The sequence below is a fragment of the Symphalangus syndactylus genome, chromosome 13 (assembly GCF_028878055.3).
Source record: "Symphalangus syndactylus isolate Jambi chromosome 13, NHGRI_mSymSyn1-v2.1_pri, whole genome shotgun sequence".
Classification (NCBI taxonomy): Eukaryota; Metazoa; Chordata; class Mammalia; order Primates; family Hylobatidae; genus Symphalangus; species Symphalangus syndactylus.
Window position 1 is genome coordinate 116,468,168 of NC_072435.2, and position 17,039 is coordinate 116,485,206.

The 17,039-nt window shown below is 47.2% G+C and overlaps 1 protein-coding gene across 3 annotated transcripts in view; it reads right to left on the minus strand.

Moving 5' to 3' along the window:
- Positions 1 to 14,460: 14,460 nt before the first annotated feature.
- The window catches only part of SPPL3 (signal peptide peptidase like 3), a 145,350-nt gene continuing 142,771 nt past the window's right edge, over positions 14,461 to 17,039 (minus strand). For all 3 annotated transcript variants that reach the window (XM_055237782.2, XM_063614705.1, XM_055237783.2), the window contains one exon: positions 14,461 to 16,298. In XM_055237782.2, the coding sequence (XP_055093757.1) occupies positions 16,227 to 16,298 (72 nt within the window). In that variant the 3' untranslated portion in view covers positions 14,461 to 16,226. The remainder of the gene's footprint in view (positions 16,299 to 17,039) is intronic.

A 17,039-nucleotide genomic window follows, 5' to 3' on the forward strand; every position in this document is an offset into this window, starting at 1 on the left:
GTAACACATTACTACACACTTAGTGGCTTGAAGAAATACCCATCTTAAAGGACCAGGCACAGCGGCTCAGCCCTGTAATCTCAGCACTTTGGGAGGCCGAGGTGGGAGGACGGCTTGAGCCCAGGAGTTCAAGACCAGCCTGGGCAACACAGCGAGAGCCCATCTCTACAAAAAACAAAAAACAAATTAGCTGGACGCAGTGCCTCATAGCTAGAGTCCTAGCTACATAGGAGGCCAAGGAGGGAGGATCACTTGAGGCCGGGGATGCAAGACCAGCCTAGGCAACATAGTGAGACCCTGTCTCTACCAAAAAAAAAAATTAGCCAGGCTCAGTGATGCATGCCTGTACTCCCAGCTACTTGGGAGTTTAAATTAGAGGATCACATGAACCCAGGAGTTCGAGGCTGCAGTGAGCTGAGATTACAACACTGCACTCCAGCCTGGGCAGCAGAGCAAGGCCCTGTCAAACAAACAAACAAACAAAAAAACCACACACAAAAAACCCATCTCATAGTTTTCATGGTTCAGGAGTCTGGGCGTGACTTAGCTGGATGCTCTGTCCAGGGTCTCACAAACTGAAACCAAGGGACTGCAGTCTCATCTGAAACTCAGTTCCCTTCCAAGCTCACGTGAGCGTTAGCAGAATTCAGAGGTCCCTTCTTTCTTGCTGGCTTTCAGCTGGAAGCCACTCTCAGCCCCTAGGAGTGCCTGAAGTTCTTTCCACAGGCCCCTCCTCTCAAAGCCAGCAAGGGAACATCTCTGATTCTAGAACAAGCTTGTCCAATCCATGGCCCACATATTACATGCAGCCCAGGACAGCCCAACACAAATTCGTAAACTTTCTTAAAACATATGAGATGTTTGTGATTTTTTTTTTTAAACTCATCAGCTATTGTTGGTATTTTATGTGTGGCTCGAGACAGTTCTTCTTCTTCCAAGGTGGCCCAGGGAAAGATTGGACACCCCTGCTCTAGAATTTAAAGGCTCACTGATTGGGTCGAGCCCTTTAAAAGTTCTAGAATAGACCGGGTGCAGTGGCTCACGCCTGTAATCCCGGCACTTTGGGAGGCTGAGGTGGGCAGATCACGAGGTCAGAAGTTCAAGACCAGCCTGGCCAACGTGGTGAAACCTTGTCTCTACTAAAAATACAAAAATTTGCCAGGCGTGGTGGCGCGCGCCTATAATCCCAGCTAGGAGAATGGCGTGAACCCTGGGGGCGGAGGTTGCAGTGGGCCGAGACAGTGCCACTGCAATCCAGCCTGGGCGACACAGTGAGACTCCGTCTCAAAAAAAAAAAAGAAGAAAAAAGCTCTAGAATAAAGCTAGAATAAACTCCCTCTTAATTCAAAATAAACTGATTTGAAACCTTCATTGCATCTGCATAATCCCTTCACCTTTGCCCTGTGATGTCACCTAACTATGGAGTGATTTCCATCATGCTCACAGGCGCTGCCCACGCTCAGAGGCTCTATGGGAGCACCCCAGGGAACCATGGTAGAGTCACGCCTACTGTCACAACTGGAGCTGCAGGAGCCGGCTGGCATGTACGCGCAGGAGGCGGGGCGTGGTCCTGGGATAGATTTTGAAGGTGCCTCATAAAGGAGGCCGCAACTTGGATATGCAATAACTCGTTGACTTTGGGCACTTTCCTGGGACATGGGATTTAACAGCCAAACCGCAAACCCAGGAGATGGAGCAAACTTACTGCTCAGGTAGCTGTTAGAAGCTTGGAAAAGGCTGGGCGCAGTGGCTCACGCCTGTAATCCCAGCACTTTGGGAGGCCGAGGCGGGCGGATCACGAGGTCAGGAGATCGAGACCATCCTGGCTAACATGGTGAAATCCCGTCTCTACTAAAAAAAAAAAAATACAAAAAATTAGTCGGGTGTGGTGGCGGGCGCCTGTAGTCCCAGCTACTCAGGGAGGGGGGCGGGCTGAGGCAGGAGAATGGCATGAACCCAGGAGGCGGACCTTGCAGTGAGCCAAGATCGCGCCACTGCACTCCAGCTTGGGGGACAGAGACTCCACCTCAAAAAAAAAAAAAAAAAAAAATACTTACGATGTGCATCTGGCCTCTGTTTTGGAGTGCTGTGTTTTGGTTACCATGGCTGGTCATGTGGCAGGAAAGTGCCTATGTGACCATCTTCTTCTTAGAACAATGGGTTTTGAGACCCGGGTGAGTTTCCCTGGGCAGAGACATCGCACATGTCTGTGGTTCACACCTGGAAAGAAAACACACCGTGCAGCCTGCTCTCGGCCTCCCTGGACTTTGTCTACGTGTATCTTTCTCTCTGGTCCCGCGTTGTATCCTTTACTTAGCCTTAGCTGTGATATAACCTCATCAGGTCATGTGCATCCTTCTAGTTAATAACTGAAGTAGGAAGGGGTCTGGATTCATCCGCCATAGCCCCCAGCTCTGCCTCACTCAGGTCTGCTGCGCTCCCCTCTACATTTGCTCACAACTGCCTTCTCTCCCTAGAATTTTCTTCTGATCTTTAGTTCCCTGAATCAGTATGCTTTCCTTTCATCTCTGTAGCACTCAGGGTTTGGCTAAGGCAGGAAGCCAACAACCTGTATGCTAGTTCACCACCTTGGGGCAAAGCAGAAGTCACCCACTATTAAAAAAAATTGTTTATTGCTGACATATTTCATTTTTATTTCTGTGTTTATCTGGTTATGTTGAAGAACTTCGTTAGTTCTTTCAATAGATTATCCACTCAGGCCAGGCATGGTGGCTCATGCCTGTAATCCCAGCACTTTGGGAGGCCCAGGTGGGTAGATTACCTGAGGTCAGGAGTTCAAGACCAGCCTGGCCAACATGGTGAAACCCTGTCTCTACTAAAAATACAAAAATAAGCCGGGCGCAGTGGCTCACACCTGTAATCCCAGCACTTTAGGAGGCCGAGGCGGATCATCTGAGGTCGGGAATTTGAGACCAGCCTGACCAACATGGAGAAACCCCATCTCTACTAAAAATACAAAATTAGCCAGGCATGGTGGTGCATGCCTGTGATCCCAGCTACTTGGGAAGCTGAGGCAGGAGAATCGCTTGAACCCGGGAGGCAGAGGTTGCGGTGAGCCGAGATCACACCACTGCTCTCCAGCCTGGGCAACAAGAGCGAAACTCTCTCTAAAAAAAAAAAAAAAAAGAATGTTCACTTGGAAAAACAAAAACAATTGTCCCTGCACGTAACCCTTAGGCATTGCTCTTCTCTCTCTGCCACATTGTTCTAGATGGATGGTGAGCTGCCCGTTACCACTGAAAGACAGAGAAATAAAGGACACAATTGATGGGTTTTCCTTGGAGTGAAGTTAACAGAGAGATCCTAGACAAGGAGAAGATGGCTCCGATGTCTAAAACCAACAGGAATTGTCAACATGTAGACTACAAGAATCTTCTGTTAGCCAGCAAGACAGGAAACTCAGTTGGGCACGGTGGCTTATGCCTGTAATACCAGCACTTTAGGAGGCCAAGGCGGGTGGGTCATCCGAGGTCAGGAGTTTGAGACCAGCCTGGCCAACGAGGTGAAACCTGGCCTCTACTAAAATACAAAAAATTAGCCAGGTGTGGTGGTGCATGCCTGTAGTCCCAGCTACTTGGGAGGTTGAGGCAGGAGAATCACTTGAACCCGGGAGGCAAAGGTTGCAGTGAGCCGAGATTGCACCGTTGCACTCCAGCCTGGGCGACAAGAGTGAAACTCTGTCTCCAAAAAAAAAAAAAAAAATTGTTTTGAAAAGATCCCCTCTGGCTGTGGTGTGCAGAGCAGTGAGGAGGCATGGAAAGAGGAGGTTGGTCAGAGTGGTGAGTTAGGAGGCTCCTGTAATGATCCAAGAGGGAGATGATGGTATCTTGGATCTGGGTGGAGACAGGAGATGGAAAGAAATGGATGGATCCCTGGAATGGCAGGCAGGTTAAACGGACAAGAGTCAGTGATGCATTTCCTGGTCATGGGGATGGAGGGAGAAGGGCTCTGACCTGTCCAGCTGGATGAATGGTGGTATCACTCCGGAAGAAAAGGGAGAACTTCATTAGTGGTGCTGGGGAGAACAGATGACCGATCTGTCTTAGGCACTATGAGCTTTTTCTCTCTATACACATTCTTTTTCTACTTGCATTGTCAGAGGCTGAAAGAAATTGTGTTATTCTTCAATTACATTTTTATTTCTATCGATTTCTTGTGTTGCAGTTTTGCTTATGTAGTTTGATGGTAAGAGTTTACAGCAATGTTACATTTTGAAGATTTTAATTTTTAATTCTTGAATAAAAATATTGTTATGCATTCAAAATTATAGGCAGCCTCTATGACTCCCAATTCCCTCTCCAAAGGTAACCCTGGTTTCTAGCTTAGGATGGATAAGAAAATATACAGTATGGGTTATGGTCCTCATCTTTATTCATTTTATTCCTGAATAATAATCTGTACACATACACATTTTGTTCAGTTAATGACAATTTTGGTTGTTTCTTCTTTTTGGTTATTAATACTGCTATGCACATGTGTGTATAAGTTTTTAGTAGATATAGATTTTTAATGCTTGTAAACTATAACTATGAATGAAACTGCTAGATCATATGGTAACTATGGTACCTTTGGTGGAACTGTGAAGCCGTTTTCCAAAGCAGCTGCACCATTTTATAATCCCACCAGCAATGGTGTTTTTTTTTTTTTTAATTTTTTTTAAAATTTTTATTTATTTATTTTTTGAGATGAAGTCTCATTCTGTCACCCTGGAGTGTGGTGGTGCGATCTTGGCTCACTGCAACTTCCACCTCCCGGGTTCAAGCGAGTCTCATGCCTCAGCCTACCTAGTAGCTAGGATTACAGGTGCCCGCCACCACTCCTGGCTAATGTTTGTATTTTTTAGTAGAGACGGGCTTTCGCCATGTTGGCCAGGCTGCTCTCGAACCCCTGGCCTCAAGTGATCTGCCCACCCGGCCTCCCAAAGTGCTGGGATTACAGGTGTGAGCCACTCTGCCCGACCCCAACAACGTTATGAGGGCTCCATTTTCTGTACATCTTTGCTAACTCTTGTTATTGTCTTTAAAAAGTTATTGTCATCCTAGTGGGTGTGAAGTGGTATCTCACTGTGGTTTTGATTTGCATTTCTCTAATGGTGCTGAACATCCATTTCGTGTGCTTATTGGTCATTTGTGTGTGTGTGTGTGTGTGTGTGTGTGTGTGTGTGTGTATATATTTTTTTTAGTTGGGAGTCTGGCTCTGTTGCCAGGCTGGAGTGCTGTGGCGCCATCTCGGCTCACTGCAACCTCTGACTCCCTGGTTCAAGTGATTCTCCTGCCGCAGCTGCCCGAGTAGCTGGGATTACAGGCATGCACCACCACACCCAGCTAATTTTTGTATTTTTAGTAGAGACGGGGTTTCACCAGGTTGGCCAGGATGGTCTCGATCTCCTGACCTCGTGATCTGCCCACCTCAGCTTCCCAAAGCGCTGGGATTACAGGTGTGAGCCACCGCGCCCAGCCCATTTGTATATCTTTTTTGGAGAAATTTCTATTCATATTTTTGCCCATTTAAATAACTGGATTGTCTTTTTTATTGTTGAGTTGTAAGAATTCTTTATATATTCTGAATACTAAATCCTTATCAGATATATGATTTACAAATACTTCCTCCCAATTTTTGGGTTGTCTTTTTTGTTTGAGACAGAGTCTTGCTCTGTCGCCTAGCCTGGATTGCAGTGGTGACTATAGTTCACTGCACTCTCAAACCCCTGGGCTCAAGCCATCCTCCCACCTCAGCCTCTCAAGTAGCTAGGACTACAGGTGCATGCCACCATACTCGGCTAATTTCTTTTGTAGTTTTTGTAGAGATTGGTTCTGTGTTGCCCAGGCTGGTCTTAAACTCCTGAGCTCAAGCAGCCCTCCTGGCTTGGCCTCCCAAAGTGTTGGGATTACAGCCATGAGCCACTGCACCTGGCCCTCACTTTCATTCTTGAAGGATATTGTCACTGGATATAGAATTCTGGGTTGACACATTCTACTTTTTTTAAAGGTGTCATTTCATTGTCCTCTAGTCTCCATGATTTCTGATGAGAATTTTGCTGAAATTCATGTAAACCTATTGTGGTTCTCCTATGCAGTGTGTCATTCTTTTTTCATGTTGCTTTCAAGACTTTCTATGTTTAGTTTTCAGACTATGAGGTCCCTGGGTGTGATGTTCCTTTATTTATTTTGCTTGAGATTTGCCATGTTTCTTGACTCTTTCCCCAAATTTGGCCATTTTTTTTTAAAAAAACCTTTCTGCCTCATTCTCTCTTCCCTCATTCTGTGACTCCAACTATATATACGTTAGACTGCTTGACACTGTTCACAGATAACTGAGGCTCTGATCATTTTTTCTGTATCTTTTCTGTTTTTTAGATTGGATATTTCAGGGTTTGGAAAACTGGCCACAGGTGGAATGTTTATTCTCATTTACAGTGGCTGCTTGCTTTCACAGTATGATGGCAGAAATGAGTAGTTATAAAGGTGATTTTTGACCCACAAAGCTAAAAATATTATCTGACCCTTCACAGGTTTACTAATCCTGGCTCTATTGCAAGTTTAACAATTCTTTAATCTGCCAGTGTGCTGTTAATCCTATCTAGTGAATTTACTTCATATGTTGTATTTTTAAGTTCTAGAATTTTTTTTTTTTTTTTTTTTTTTGAGACGGAGTCTCGCTCTGTCGCCCAGGCTGGAGTGCAGTAGCGCAATCTCGGCTCACTGCAAGCTCCGCCTCCCGGGTTCACGCCATTCTCCTGCCTCAGCCTCTCCGAGTAGCTGGGACTACAGGCGCCCGCCACCACGCCCGGCTAATTTTTTGTATTTTTAGTAGAGACGGGGTTTCACCGTGGTCTCGATCTCCTGACCTCGTGATCCGCCCGCCTCGGCCCCCCAAAGTGCTGGGATTACAAGCGTGAGCCACCGCGCCCGGCCTAAGTTCTAGAATTATTTGGTTCTTTTTTCATGATTTATCTGCTGACAATTCCTGTTTGCTCATTATGAGCATATTTTCCTTTACATCCTGGAGCATGGTTATAATTAAACATCTTGAATGTTAATTCCAACATGTCAGTCATATCAGAGTCAGTTTCTATCAATTGCTTCTTGAGCATAGATCACATTTTCTTGTTCATATGTATAGCAGTTTTGAATTATTGCAGAAATTCTGGTGAAGATTTTTTTTTTTTTTTTTTTTTTACAGCAGGCATTTAATGGCTGAACTCAAGATTTAAAACTTTGATTCCAGACAGGGACAGTGGCTTATGCTTGTAATCCTAGCGCTTTGGGAGGCCAAGGCGAAAGGATGGCTTGAGGCCAGGAGTTTGAGACCAGTCTGGGTAACACAGCAAGTAGTTGGTGGTGTGTGCCTGTAGTCCCAGCTATTAATACTTGGGAGGCTGAGCTGAGAGGATTGCTTCAGCCTAGGAGATCAAGGCTGCAGTGAGCTGTGATTGTACCACTGCATTGCAGTGTGGGTGACAGACACAGACCTTGTCTCAAATTTAAGAAAAGGAAGGCGGCCGGGCGCAGTGGCTCACGCCTGTAATCCCAGCACTTTGGGAGGCCGAGGCGGGTGGATCACGAGGTCAGGAGATCAAGACCATCCTGGCTAACACGGTGAAACCCCGTCTCTATTAAAAAAAAAAAAATACAAAAAATTAGCCGGGCATGGTGGCGGGCGCCTGTAGTCCCAGCTACTCTGGAGGCTGAGGCAGCAGAATGGCGTGAACCCAGGAGGCGGAGCTTGCAGTGAGCCGAGATCGTGCCACTGCACTCCAGCCTGGGCGACAGAGCGAGACTCAGTCTCAAAAAAAAAAAAAAAAAAAAAAAAGGAAGGCAAAACACAAGCAAAAAAACCCTTTGATCCTCCTCTGGTGGGCAGCAGCTGAAATTTGTCTTTATTTCTTTTGGCCTTAGCTGGGTTGTTTAGAGTCTGCCCTCTATGTATTTCAGAAATCAGACTTAGGCAGGGCTTATACAGGGTATTTTCTGTATTTTGTGTATATTTTAAAGTTGTTTTTAGCCAGAGGATCGGTTTGAATAACAGCCCAGTATTACTGGGGATCAGAACAGCAGCTGACAGTTGTTTTTATGTTTTTATGGCTTGTTTTAATATCAGCAACGGGTTGGGTGTGGTGGCTCATGCCTGTAATCCCAGCACTTTGGGAGGCAGGAGGATTGCTTGAGCTCAGGACTTGGAGGCTGCAGTAAGCTATGGCTGCACCAGTGCATTCCAGCCTAGGCAACAGAGTAAGACCCTGTCTTAAGAAAAAAAAAATCAGCAATAGGGTAGTCATAATTTTAACAATGAAATCCAGTTGCTTTGAATGCCTCAAAGATTCTAGTTTGAGCCTGGCTTGCTAGGAGGCATGAATCCTGGTCCCCTCCTCCCAGGGACTCCTGGTTTGTGTGAGGTGATACCCTCTCATGCGTGAGTAATGGTCAACACTGCTGCAGCATTATTGGAGAGGAAGGTGTCGGCATGTCCCCTCTGGACAGCAGCTGGGTCAGGCCAGGGCTAGGCAGCCAAAACCCCAGCTCTTTCCTGCCACCTACTAGGGTTGGCGGATCTCCAGTACGATGCCGTTCACATGGTCCTTCCCTGTTTACAGAAACTCCCCCACAGTTCTGTGTGTATGCTAAACAAGTTGTGTCTACAAAACCTGGCTGTGATTATCTTCTCATAATCTGGGCAATGAGCTCAGTCTCTGGAAGCAGGAAGATCTGGGGCAAATTAGCTGCCCTTGAAACTTTGGGTAAATAAAATGAATGATAAAATCTGCCATTATATAATGAGACTGAAGATCTGAGATGACAGGCCACCATTCTGGCCCACAGCATGGAACACACTCTGCATTTAGGGAGACCCAGGCAGACGCTGTTGCAAGAATCTTTATTTGCTACAGGCAGTGGATGGATTTAAATGTGTTTGGAACTAAGAGTAGGCCCTTGAGCTATCCGTGTTTATGCCTTACCTGTATTTTCTGGGGTGGAGATCGTTTCTAATCCTGGGATGAGGATGGAATATAATGGTTAGGGACAGTGTTTAGGGCTTATTCTGCCACTTAGCAATTGGTGATCTTGGGGTCTTGGCGAGTTCCTTTGTGACAGTGGTGACAGTAATGGCACCTGCCTTAAAGGGCTCTTGGGAGGCATGACTGACACCCGGTATGTGGCTATCATTGGCTGGGGCTCTCTCCAGCAGATCTCCCCAGATCTGCTTCGACACCCCAGGCCTCTGAGCTTTCTTAGGTCATGAGTATGTCCCTTCTTGCTTCATGTTCTCCTCAAATGAAGCCTTGGCAACTGTGTCCCTGGCCAAATGATCAAGAGGGATGTGGGACAAAGCCGGGGCCCATCCCTTCAAGGTAGCACCAGCTCCTTCATCAGCTCCTTTTGGGGAGGGTCATGGGTCACCCCATCAGTTATTCATCTGCTTCATCAGATGGTATCTCAGCCCTGATTACTTCACTGTGTCCTGGAGGACTGAGAATTTTCCAAACGTGTGGCTGGAATCTCCTCTTACACTCTCTCTAGTCTGGCTACTGTCCCTCTCCTATTCAGTGGACTGACTTGAGCCAAGTGGCTTAGAATGACACTGTGTTTTATTTTAACACGGGATAGGAGTTTGGCCCATGAGTCTTTTTTTGAGACGGAGTGTCGCTCTGTCACCCAGGCTGGAGTGCAGTGGTGTGATCTCGGCTCACTGCAACCTTCACCTCCCGGGTTCAAGCGACTCTCCTGCTTCAGCCTCCCGAGTAGCTGGGATTACAGCCATATGCCACCACACCCGGCTAATTTTGTATTTTTAGTAGAGACGGGGTTTCTCTATGTTGGTCAGGCTGGTCTCGAACTCCCGACCTCAGGTGATCCACCCACCTCGGCCTCCCAAAGTGTTGGGATTACAGGCATGAGCCACTGAGCCCGGCCCTGGCCCTTGAGTCTTTTGTTCCAAGGGTGTTCAAGAAAAACCTGAAGATTTATCAACTAATACAGGCCCACAAAAGACTGACAGAATGGGAGCTTCACAGTGTGGTAAACTTTTCCCTCAAAACAAGCAGTAAGACTTTAAAGTACATTGAAGTCAAAGAGGGCACATGTAGTGTTTATTATGGGAAAAAAAAAGTATAGAAAAATAAAAACGTCGACACTGGTTTGTGTGCAGAATCTGGGTAGAGGTTGATCTTCTTGGCCTTAAGCAGCAAAAATGAGGAACTGCATGGGCAGGGTCACCCATCATCCCCCTCTGCGTATGAAGCTTTGTGCCAAGCCTTTCAGTGTGTAGAAGAAAATTTCAAGACCATGGGTGGGGGATCACCCCTCAGCGGTGGGGAGAAAACCAGTATTCCTAACGATGAACCAGGAGCTGTGGTGGTTTGAATAATGACAGCGTACAGATCTAATGATTTTAACTGTATTCCAACTCTCTGAGCATTGTGTGTGAAATATATGAGAACACAGTAAACCAGAAGAGCACCTCATATTTACTCAATACTTTCTATGAGGCACCTTCATCCCCATTCAGATGAAGCAGCTCAGACTCGGGGGGCTCCGTCCCTAACCAGAGCCCCATGGCGGCTGTGTGGGGGATGCGCACTGACAAACGCCTTCACACTCAGCGCACCACGGAGCAGTCTTCCTCCTGCCTCTCACTGTCCAGGTCATCTCGCATACTCTGCAAGGCTTTACATCACTGAAGACTTTTTTTTTTTTGGCTATAGCTGCTCTATTGGCTAAAACAACTCTTCTTCCCCAATTTCTTCTGTTATCTGTTTTGGCAATTCATTGTTCAGGTTAAGAAGTGTGGAGTCACTGTGGAGTCCCCAACCCCTGCATCCAATCTGGTAGCAAGTTCTGTTCTTCGCATCACCCTAGTCCAGGCCACGGCCTCTCTCACAGCGACTGCCCCGGGCAGAACGCCTACACTCAACAGGGGAGGGCCGCGGGAAGTGCCAGCAGGCACAAGGGAAGCAGGAAAGGTGGGGCCGGGGCTCCTGGCCGGATGGCGGTCTTGGGGAGGGTGGCACTGCATTCTTCCCACCGTCAAGGCCGTGACTCATCCGTGCGATGCTTCGTCATCTTAGTTCCTCCCGGCACTAGCAAGCCTCAGCCTCTTTTTCTGAAATTGGTTTCTGCCTTCCCCGGGGAGCTGGCACAGGATGTGTTACTGTCTACCTGGGGATAAAAACCCCATCGAGGCACGACAGCAACCAAAAGTGTGAGGAAATTCAATCTCCAATGGCAAAGGCTCAAACACAAAAGCTAGAAACTCACGTGGTGGCTACACGGCAGCAGCTCCAGGTGGGCAGAGTGAAAGGTGGCAGTAGAAGGCTGACAGGTGGTCCGCCTGGAGCGAGGCGCTCTGGTGAGACAGAGCAACTGGTGTCGGGATCCCGGGGCTGGATCGCTTGTCTTCAGACATTTGGTTGAATGTAGTGACCGTCGTGCTGTCCCCCTCCATCTCTGTCCTGTGGACACCCACTTCCTGTCTCCCATTCCTCACAAGCGCGGGCTTGCCGCCCACTGCTTGGCGGCTTCCCCACTCCCAGTCTCTCAAGTCTTGTTTCCTCTGCCTAACTGGTTCCCATTCCTCTGTCATTTTTGGATCTGGTGAGAATCCCAGGACTCCATGGGGGCTGGAGACAGCTCATGGGCTTAGCTATTTTGGAACCTTCAGAGCCTCTGTTCGCCTGCAGACAGGTGGCATGTTTTACAGGTTCTACTCAACAGGAAAAAGATGTCTTGGAACTTAAGAGAAAAACTGATTAGGCAGACTCCAAATGAAAGGAACCATAAGCAAAGCGGAGTCTGCCGCATGAATTCTTAAGAACTCAGGTTATCTAGGAGCTCTACCGCATGCTAAAGTGCTCCTCCGTAAGTGCTGCAGAGTTAGAATCTTCACAGCCTCCCTGCAGGATGTTTGTATCAAGCACCTGCTAACCAGTGGCTCCGTGCAGTAAGACTTCCAAAACCTGGAGTGATGAAAGATCAATGCGCTTGGGGCTATAGAAGACTTTCGCTTGTCTTCAGACATTTGGCTGAACGCAGGCCTGTGTCCACCAGGAGCACTGGGCTTCTCCTATGCCACCTTGCTTCTCAGCCTTCTCTTCGTTGGCACATCCCGTCCAGTGATACAGGATCCCCAGCCCAAGCCTTTGCTATTTACAGCAAGGCCCAGAGTTATGGACAGAAGGCTGTGGATTCTACTCCTGAATGCACCGTGGCATCCCTGCGTGACCTTGTGTGGGAATGGCTGCCACACCCCCTCCCCACAAGCCAAGCACGCTAAAGCAAGCCCTGCACAGACCGCAGGAGTAGGGGGTCAGGATGTCTGGTTTTGTTCACTGGGGGGCCCAGTGCCTCAAGCTTCACTAAAACATGACTGATTGCCTCTAACGGACAGGAAAGGGCTCTGGATTCCAAGGGAAAGGCTGAGGAGGAAACAGATGATGGCTGAAGCAGTCAAAGAAAGGAGCGGGAAGAATTTTGTGATGGTAGAGGCTCTGCGCATGAGACGGTTGGAATCTGAACCTGCAGAAATTTGAGTTTAGAGTTTTGCAGATAGAAAGCACCCTATACATTGCAGGGAATAGGAATAATTTCTGGATTAAAAAGTCTTACCTGGTTTATCCCTTCCAGAAAGAGGAAGAAGGTTGAGTTGGTTGACTCGATCTGCAGTGCTTCAGCTGACACGTGTTAGCAGCCATTGTTCTAGAAATGATTTCATTGTTGCAAACTGCTGAAGAAACGTGATTCGGTGAAGTGGGGGAGGCTGTCGCGGCCACTGTGCACTGAAGACCAGAAGGAGACTGAGGTGGCTTCCTTCTGAGCCTGTACCGCTGACACAGCTCTGTAGAGAAGGGGGTTGTAAAAATGATGTCCCTAAGGCATGTACTCCCATGTATAGACACGACTGCTGCATTCCCAGGCTCTGACGTAAACACTAGGCTTTACAAAACAGAAATGTACACACAACATGGGATCTGGTGAGCAGTAACGTGAGAGCTGCTGAGCAGACACAGCAGGTTCTATTTTTAACACTTGATTGGCAAAATTGAACTCCCTTCCCCTCTACCCTCACAGAGAAGGAGTACTTTTGTTTTTCTTGTGGGTGACCTAACTTACCTGTTTACCCAAGGCCTGTGAGCCTGCTACAAAAGTAATTCAGACAGTAGCTTAGTCCCAAGCCACCTTGGTTTGAACTGTTCCTATGCGGGGAGCTGTCACTGCCACATTCAGAAACGGTATGCACTGTAATGACAGCAATGGAACACACTAGGCTTTGGACAGACTTTACTGTCATATCTTCATTAGCTCAAACTAGAAAAAAGTTATTAAAAAGCGAGAGTTCTAGTAACACGCAGTCTCTTTGTGAGGAAAAAGGACTTCAGATCAGTGAGGAAGGAGTCTGCTGAAATTTCATGAACATGCCATGCCTAATGCAGCAGACTTCCTAGAAAACCCCTAAACCATGGTATTTGAGAAAACAGAGTAAGAGGCAGACGCAAGTGTATGAGGCAGCAGGGAGCAAATGGGGACTGGAAGGGAAGTCTAATGTGTGCTTTAACTGCAGCCCACCCACTCAACCCTCCGAGACAAGTAGAGTATTTGCTGTTTCTCTGCTAAAGTTTTAAGGGAGTGTTTTAAGGGCTTTGAAGATTAGCAACTGGAATCCAGGGTGCATTCACAGCCCTGTGTGGGTATTTCCCCCCAAAACCTGCACAGAAGTGAGAATGACAAAATAACGACGTTCCTTCTGTCTAGAATTTAATTTTCTTATGAAAACAAAGAAAAATTAAAATGACCCACTGCCAGGATAACATTTTTTTTTTTTTTTTTTGAGACGGAGTCTCACCCTGTCACCCAGACTTGAGTGCCATGGCGCGATCTCAGCTCAATGCAACCTCCGCCTTCCGAGTTCAAGCGATTCTTCTGCCTCAGCCTCCCAAATAGCTGGGATTACAGGCACCTGCCACCATGCCCAGCTAATTTTTGTATTTTTAGTAGAGACAGGGTTTCACCATGTTGGCCAGGCTGGTCTTGAGCTCCCGACCTTGTGATCCACCTGCCTCGGCCTCCCAAAGTGCTGGGATTACAGGCATGAAGGATAATGTTATTTCTACCCATCACTGGCGCTTGCCCTTAATCCGATTCACTTTGGAGCCCCTCCCTGTCCCTGGGCCTGCTTAATTAGCTGTATGCATCCTCGAGGGCTGAGAAGGAAGGAAGGGAGAGTCCGCAAGTGGATTTTTAGTCTTCACCCAATGCAGAGGCAGTTTTGAGTTCTGTGGACAGCAGAAGCTTCAGTTCTTTGATGTATCTATGACTGGGCCAGAGCTGCAGGTGACCAGGTCTGGGGACAGACAGGGTCTTCCCATCAGTCTTCCAGAACAGGGAGGAGATGGCTAGGAGCTCTGTTTGGTACCAACAACCAAAGTGAAGATTATGTGACAAAGGCTACAAAGGAGTCATTTATTAAAAACAAAACCCCAGAAACCCCTCAGCAGGATTTGATGACAACAACAGAGGAATCCAACACCCTGATTGCTTCAGGCTCTGTTGACAACAGGATGGGTGCCCCCTGTGAGCTCGATCCACAGTGACTTCAAGCCACAGTGACACAGCACACTAGTTCATTACACAGGTCAAGAAAGAGGCAGCCACTGGGGCGGGGACCCCTGGGGAGAGGCTGGGACTCAGGGCCCTTCTCCAGCCTCTGTTGTCAGGCATCCTCATGCCAACTGCAGGCTTCTCTTTGCCTCTGAACAATGGGCACCTTCTTACCAGGCAGGGGCTGCTTAGGTAAAGGCCAGCAGACCTAACACTAGTTACTCCCAGAACTCTGGGCTTGCAGCAGAGACCACAGCACAGGGCCAGGCTCTCAGGACAGAGCAGCTGGTTCTTTCCCCAGTTCCTGGAATTTAGGGCCCATCTCAGAGGGGCATTTGACATGTGTCCCCAACACCCGGTTGTCACCACAGGTAAACCAAGACTATAATCACAACAGCAAGGACAGGATTGTGTTGCTTTTTTCCTTTTTTTTTTTTTTCTTAAAGGAGTGAGGGCATGGAAAATATACAGCACACCAATGAAACAAAATGTCAAAAAAAAATACAAAAAAATAGAAAATAGAAAAATGTATTTACAAGTAGTACATTACTATGATGAGAAAGCACAAAGACACCTGCTGCTATAATACATGCATTGGCTCGAGAAGAAACTACGGAACACCCTGCGAGGGAGAAGCCTAGAAAAGAAAGAAAGGGCCAAAAGGTTTGAACTCTTCATCCCTAATTTGCTACACTGATCAAAACCAAGTAAGGGCTCCTAAAGTCCATGAGTCTATCAATCAGCACAAATGCTATACTGGTTTGTAACTGCGGGGTCAGTCGTGAAGGGGAAGGACAGCAGCTTATCCATATACAAGGAAGCCACAGTAAACTGCTCGACATGCTCAAAATGACAGCAAGCCCGTCAGCTACACAGCGTGATCTTAGCAGGATTTCATTTTTGTTTATTCATATATATCTATGTGTGTGTGTTTATATATATATATGTACGTATGTATATAAAAACCGTGCCCTTGTTCACTGCCAACACAACATCTGGGTGGACATGAACTCATTACAACAAATTCGTATGTGGATGTTTTAAGAAGTCACTCAATGTCTGTGGATTTAATAAGTCACTTCACACCACAGAAAATATTTAATAAATCCAAAAAAAGGAAAGAAGAATATAACGACAGAAGAGCTTCTGTCTCAGTTCTCTGAAACTGAGTCCCCCATAGGAAACTGGTCCCAAAGTTCTCGAGGGGTCATTGAAGAAACTTCGGTTTGCTAAATTTTTTCATCCTTTTAGTGTTCAAAAGTTCTAGAAAGACTCCTCGCTGTTTTCAGTTTTTAAACAGTCAAATCTCCATCTCCCCCACAAGGTAACAGTCTGGTGCAGATCCATAAAAACGTGGGAGGAAGGCGCGCTGGGGAGAGGCCTGTCCCTCTTGGAAGGGGCCCCACCTCTACATCCGCAGGAAGAGAAGGAACCAAACAGGGCTCCACACCTCTCTCCTGCAAACGAGCTCCCTTTAAATGCCAAATCCAGTCACACGGCAGTTCCTTAAACACAGGTACATTTCTGAGTACCAGGCCAGCTCTAAGAGGAAACAAACCATGAGTTGAGAGAAAAGGACGATGATGGCCGTCTGGTCACTTTCTACATGATCCATCATACTTCCAGGAATCGGGAGCTGCTGGACTTGGAGTGAAAAGGCTCAGACCACATCCGCCGGAGGTCGCCCTGGGAAACGAGGGACTTTCTAAGTTACAGATTTAAACACGAGGCACACACAGCTGATTCTTTAAAAAAAGAAAAAAAAATTTTTTTTTCTCCCAGATATGAAGTCTTCCTATATTGGCCAGGCTGGTCTCAAACTCCTGGGCTCAGGCAATTCTCTTGCCTCGACCTTCCAAAGTGCTAGGATTACAGGCGTGAGCCGCTGCGCTTGGCCCCTTTCTGATTTTTTTTTTTTGAGATGGGTTCTCACTGTCACCTAGGCTGGAGTGAGTGCAGTGGCGAGATCTCAGCTCACTGCAACCTCCGACTCCTGGGTTCAAGCGATTCTCTTGCCTCAGCTTCCTGAGTAGCTGGGATTACAGGCACTCACCACCACGCCTGGCTCATTTTTCTGTTTTCAGTAGAGACAGGGTTTCACCATATTGGCCAGACTGGTCCTGAACTCTTGACCCGCCTGCCTCAGCCTCCCAAAGTGCTGGGGTTATAGGCGTGAGCCACCATGTGCCCTGCCCCCTTTCTGATGCTTGATCTGAGATCAGATTGCTTCTGCGGGAAATCAAAGAGCATTTAAATCTTACCCATTCAAAAATAACCCACTTTTTTTTAGGAGGACTCCCTAGAAGGGGTGCTTTTAGGTTCCTTGAGCAAGAAAGGGCTTTAATCAACACTCTAGAGGTAGTGAGTCAGGTGAGCTGGGCAAGTAAGTTGACCTCTGTATCTGCTTCCTCATCTGTAAAACGGGGC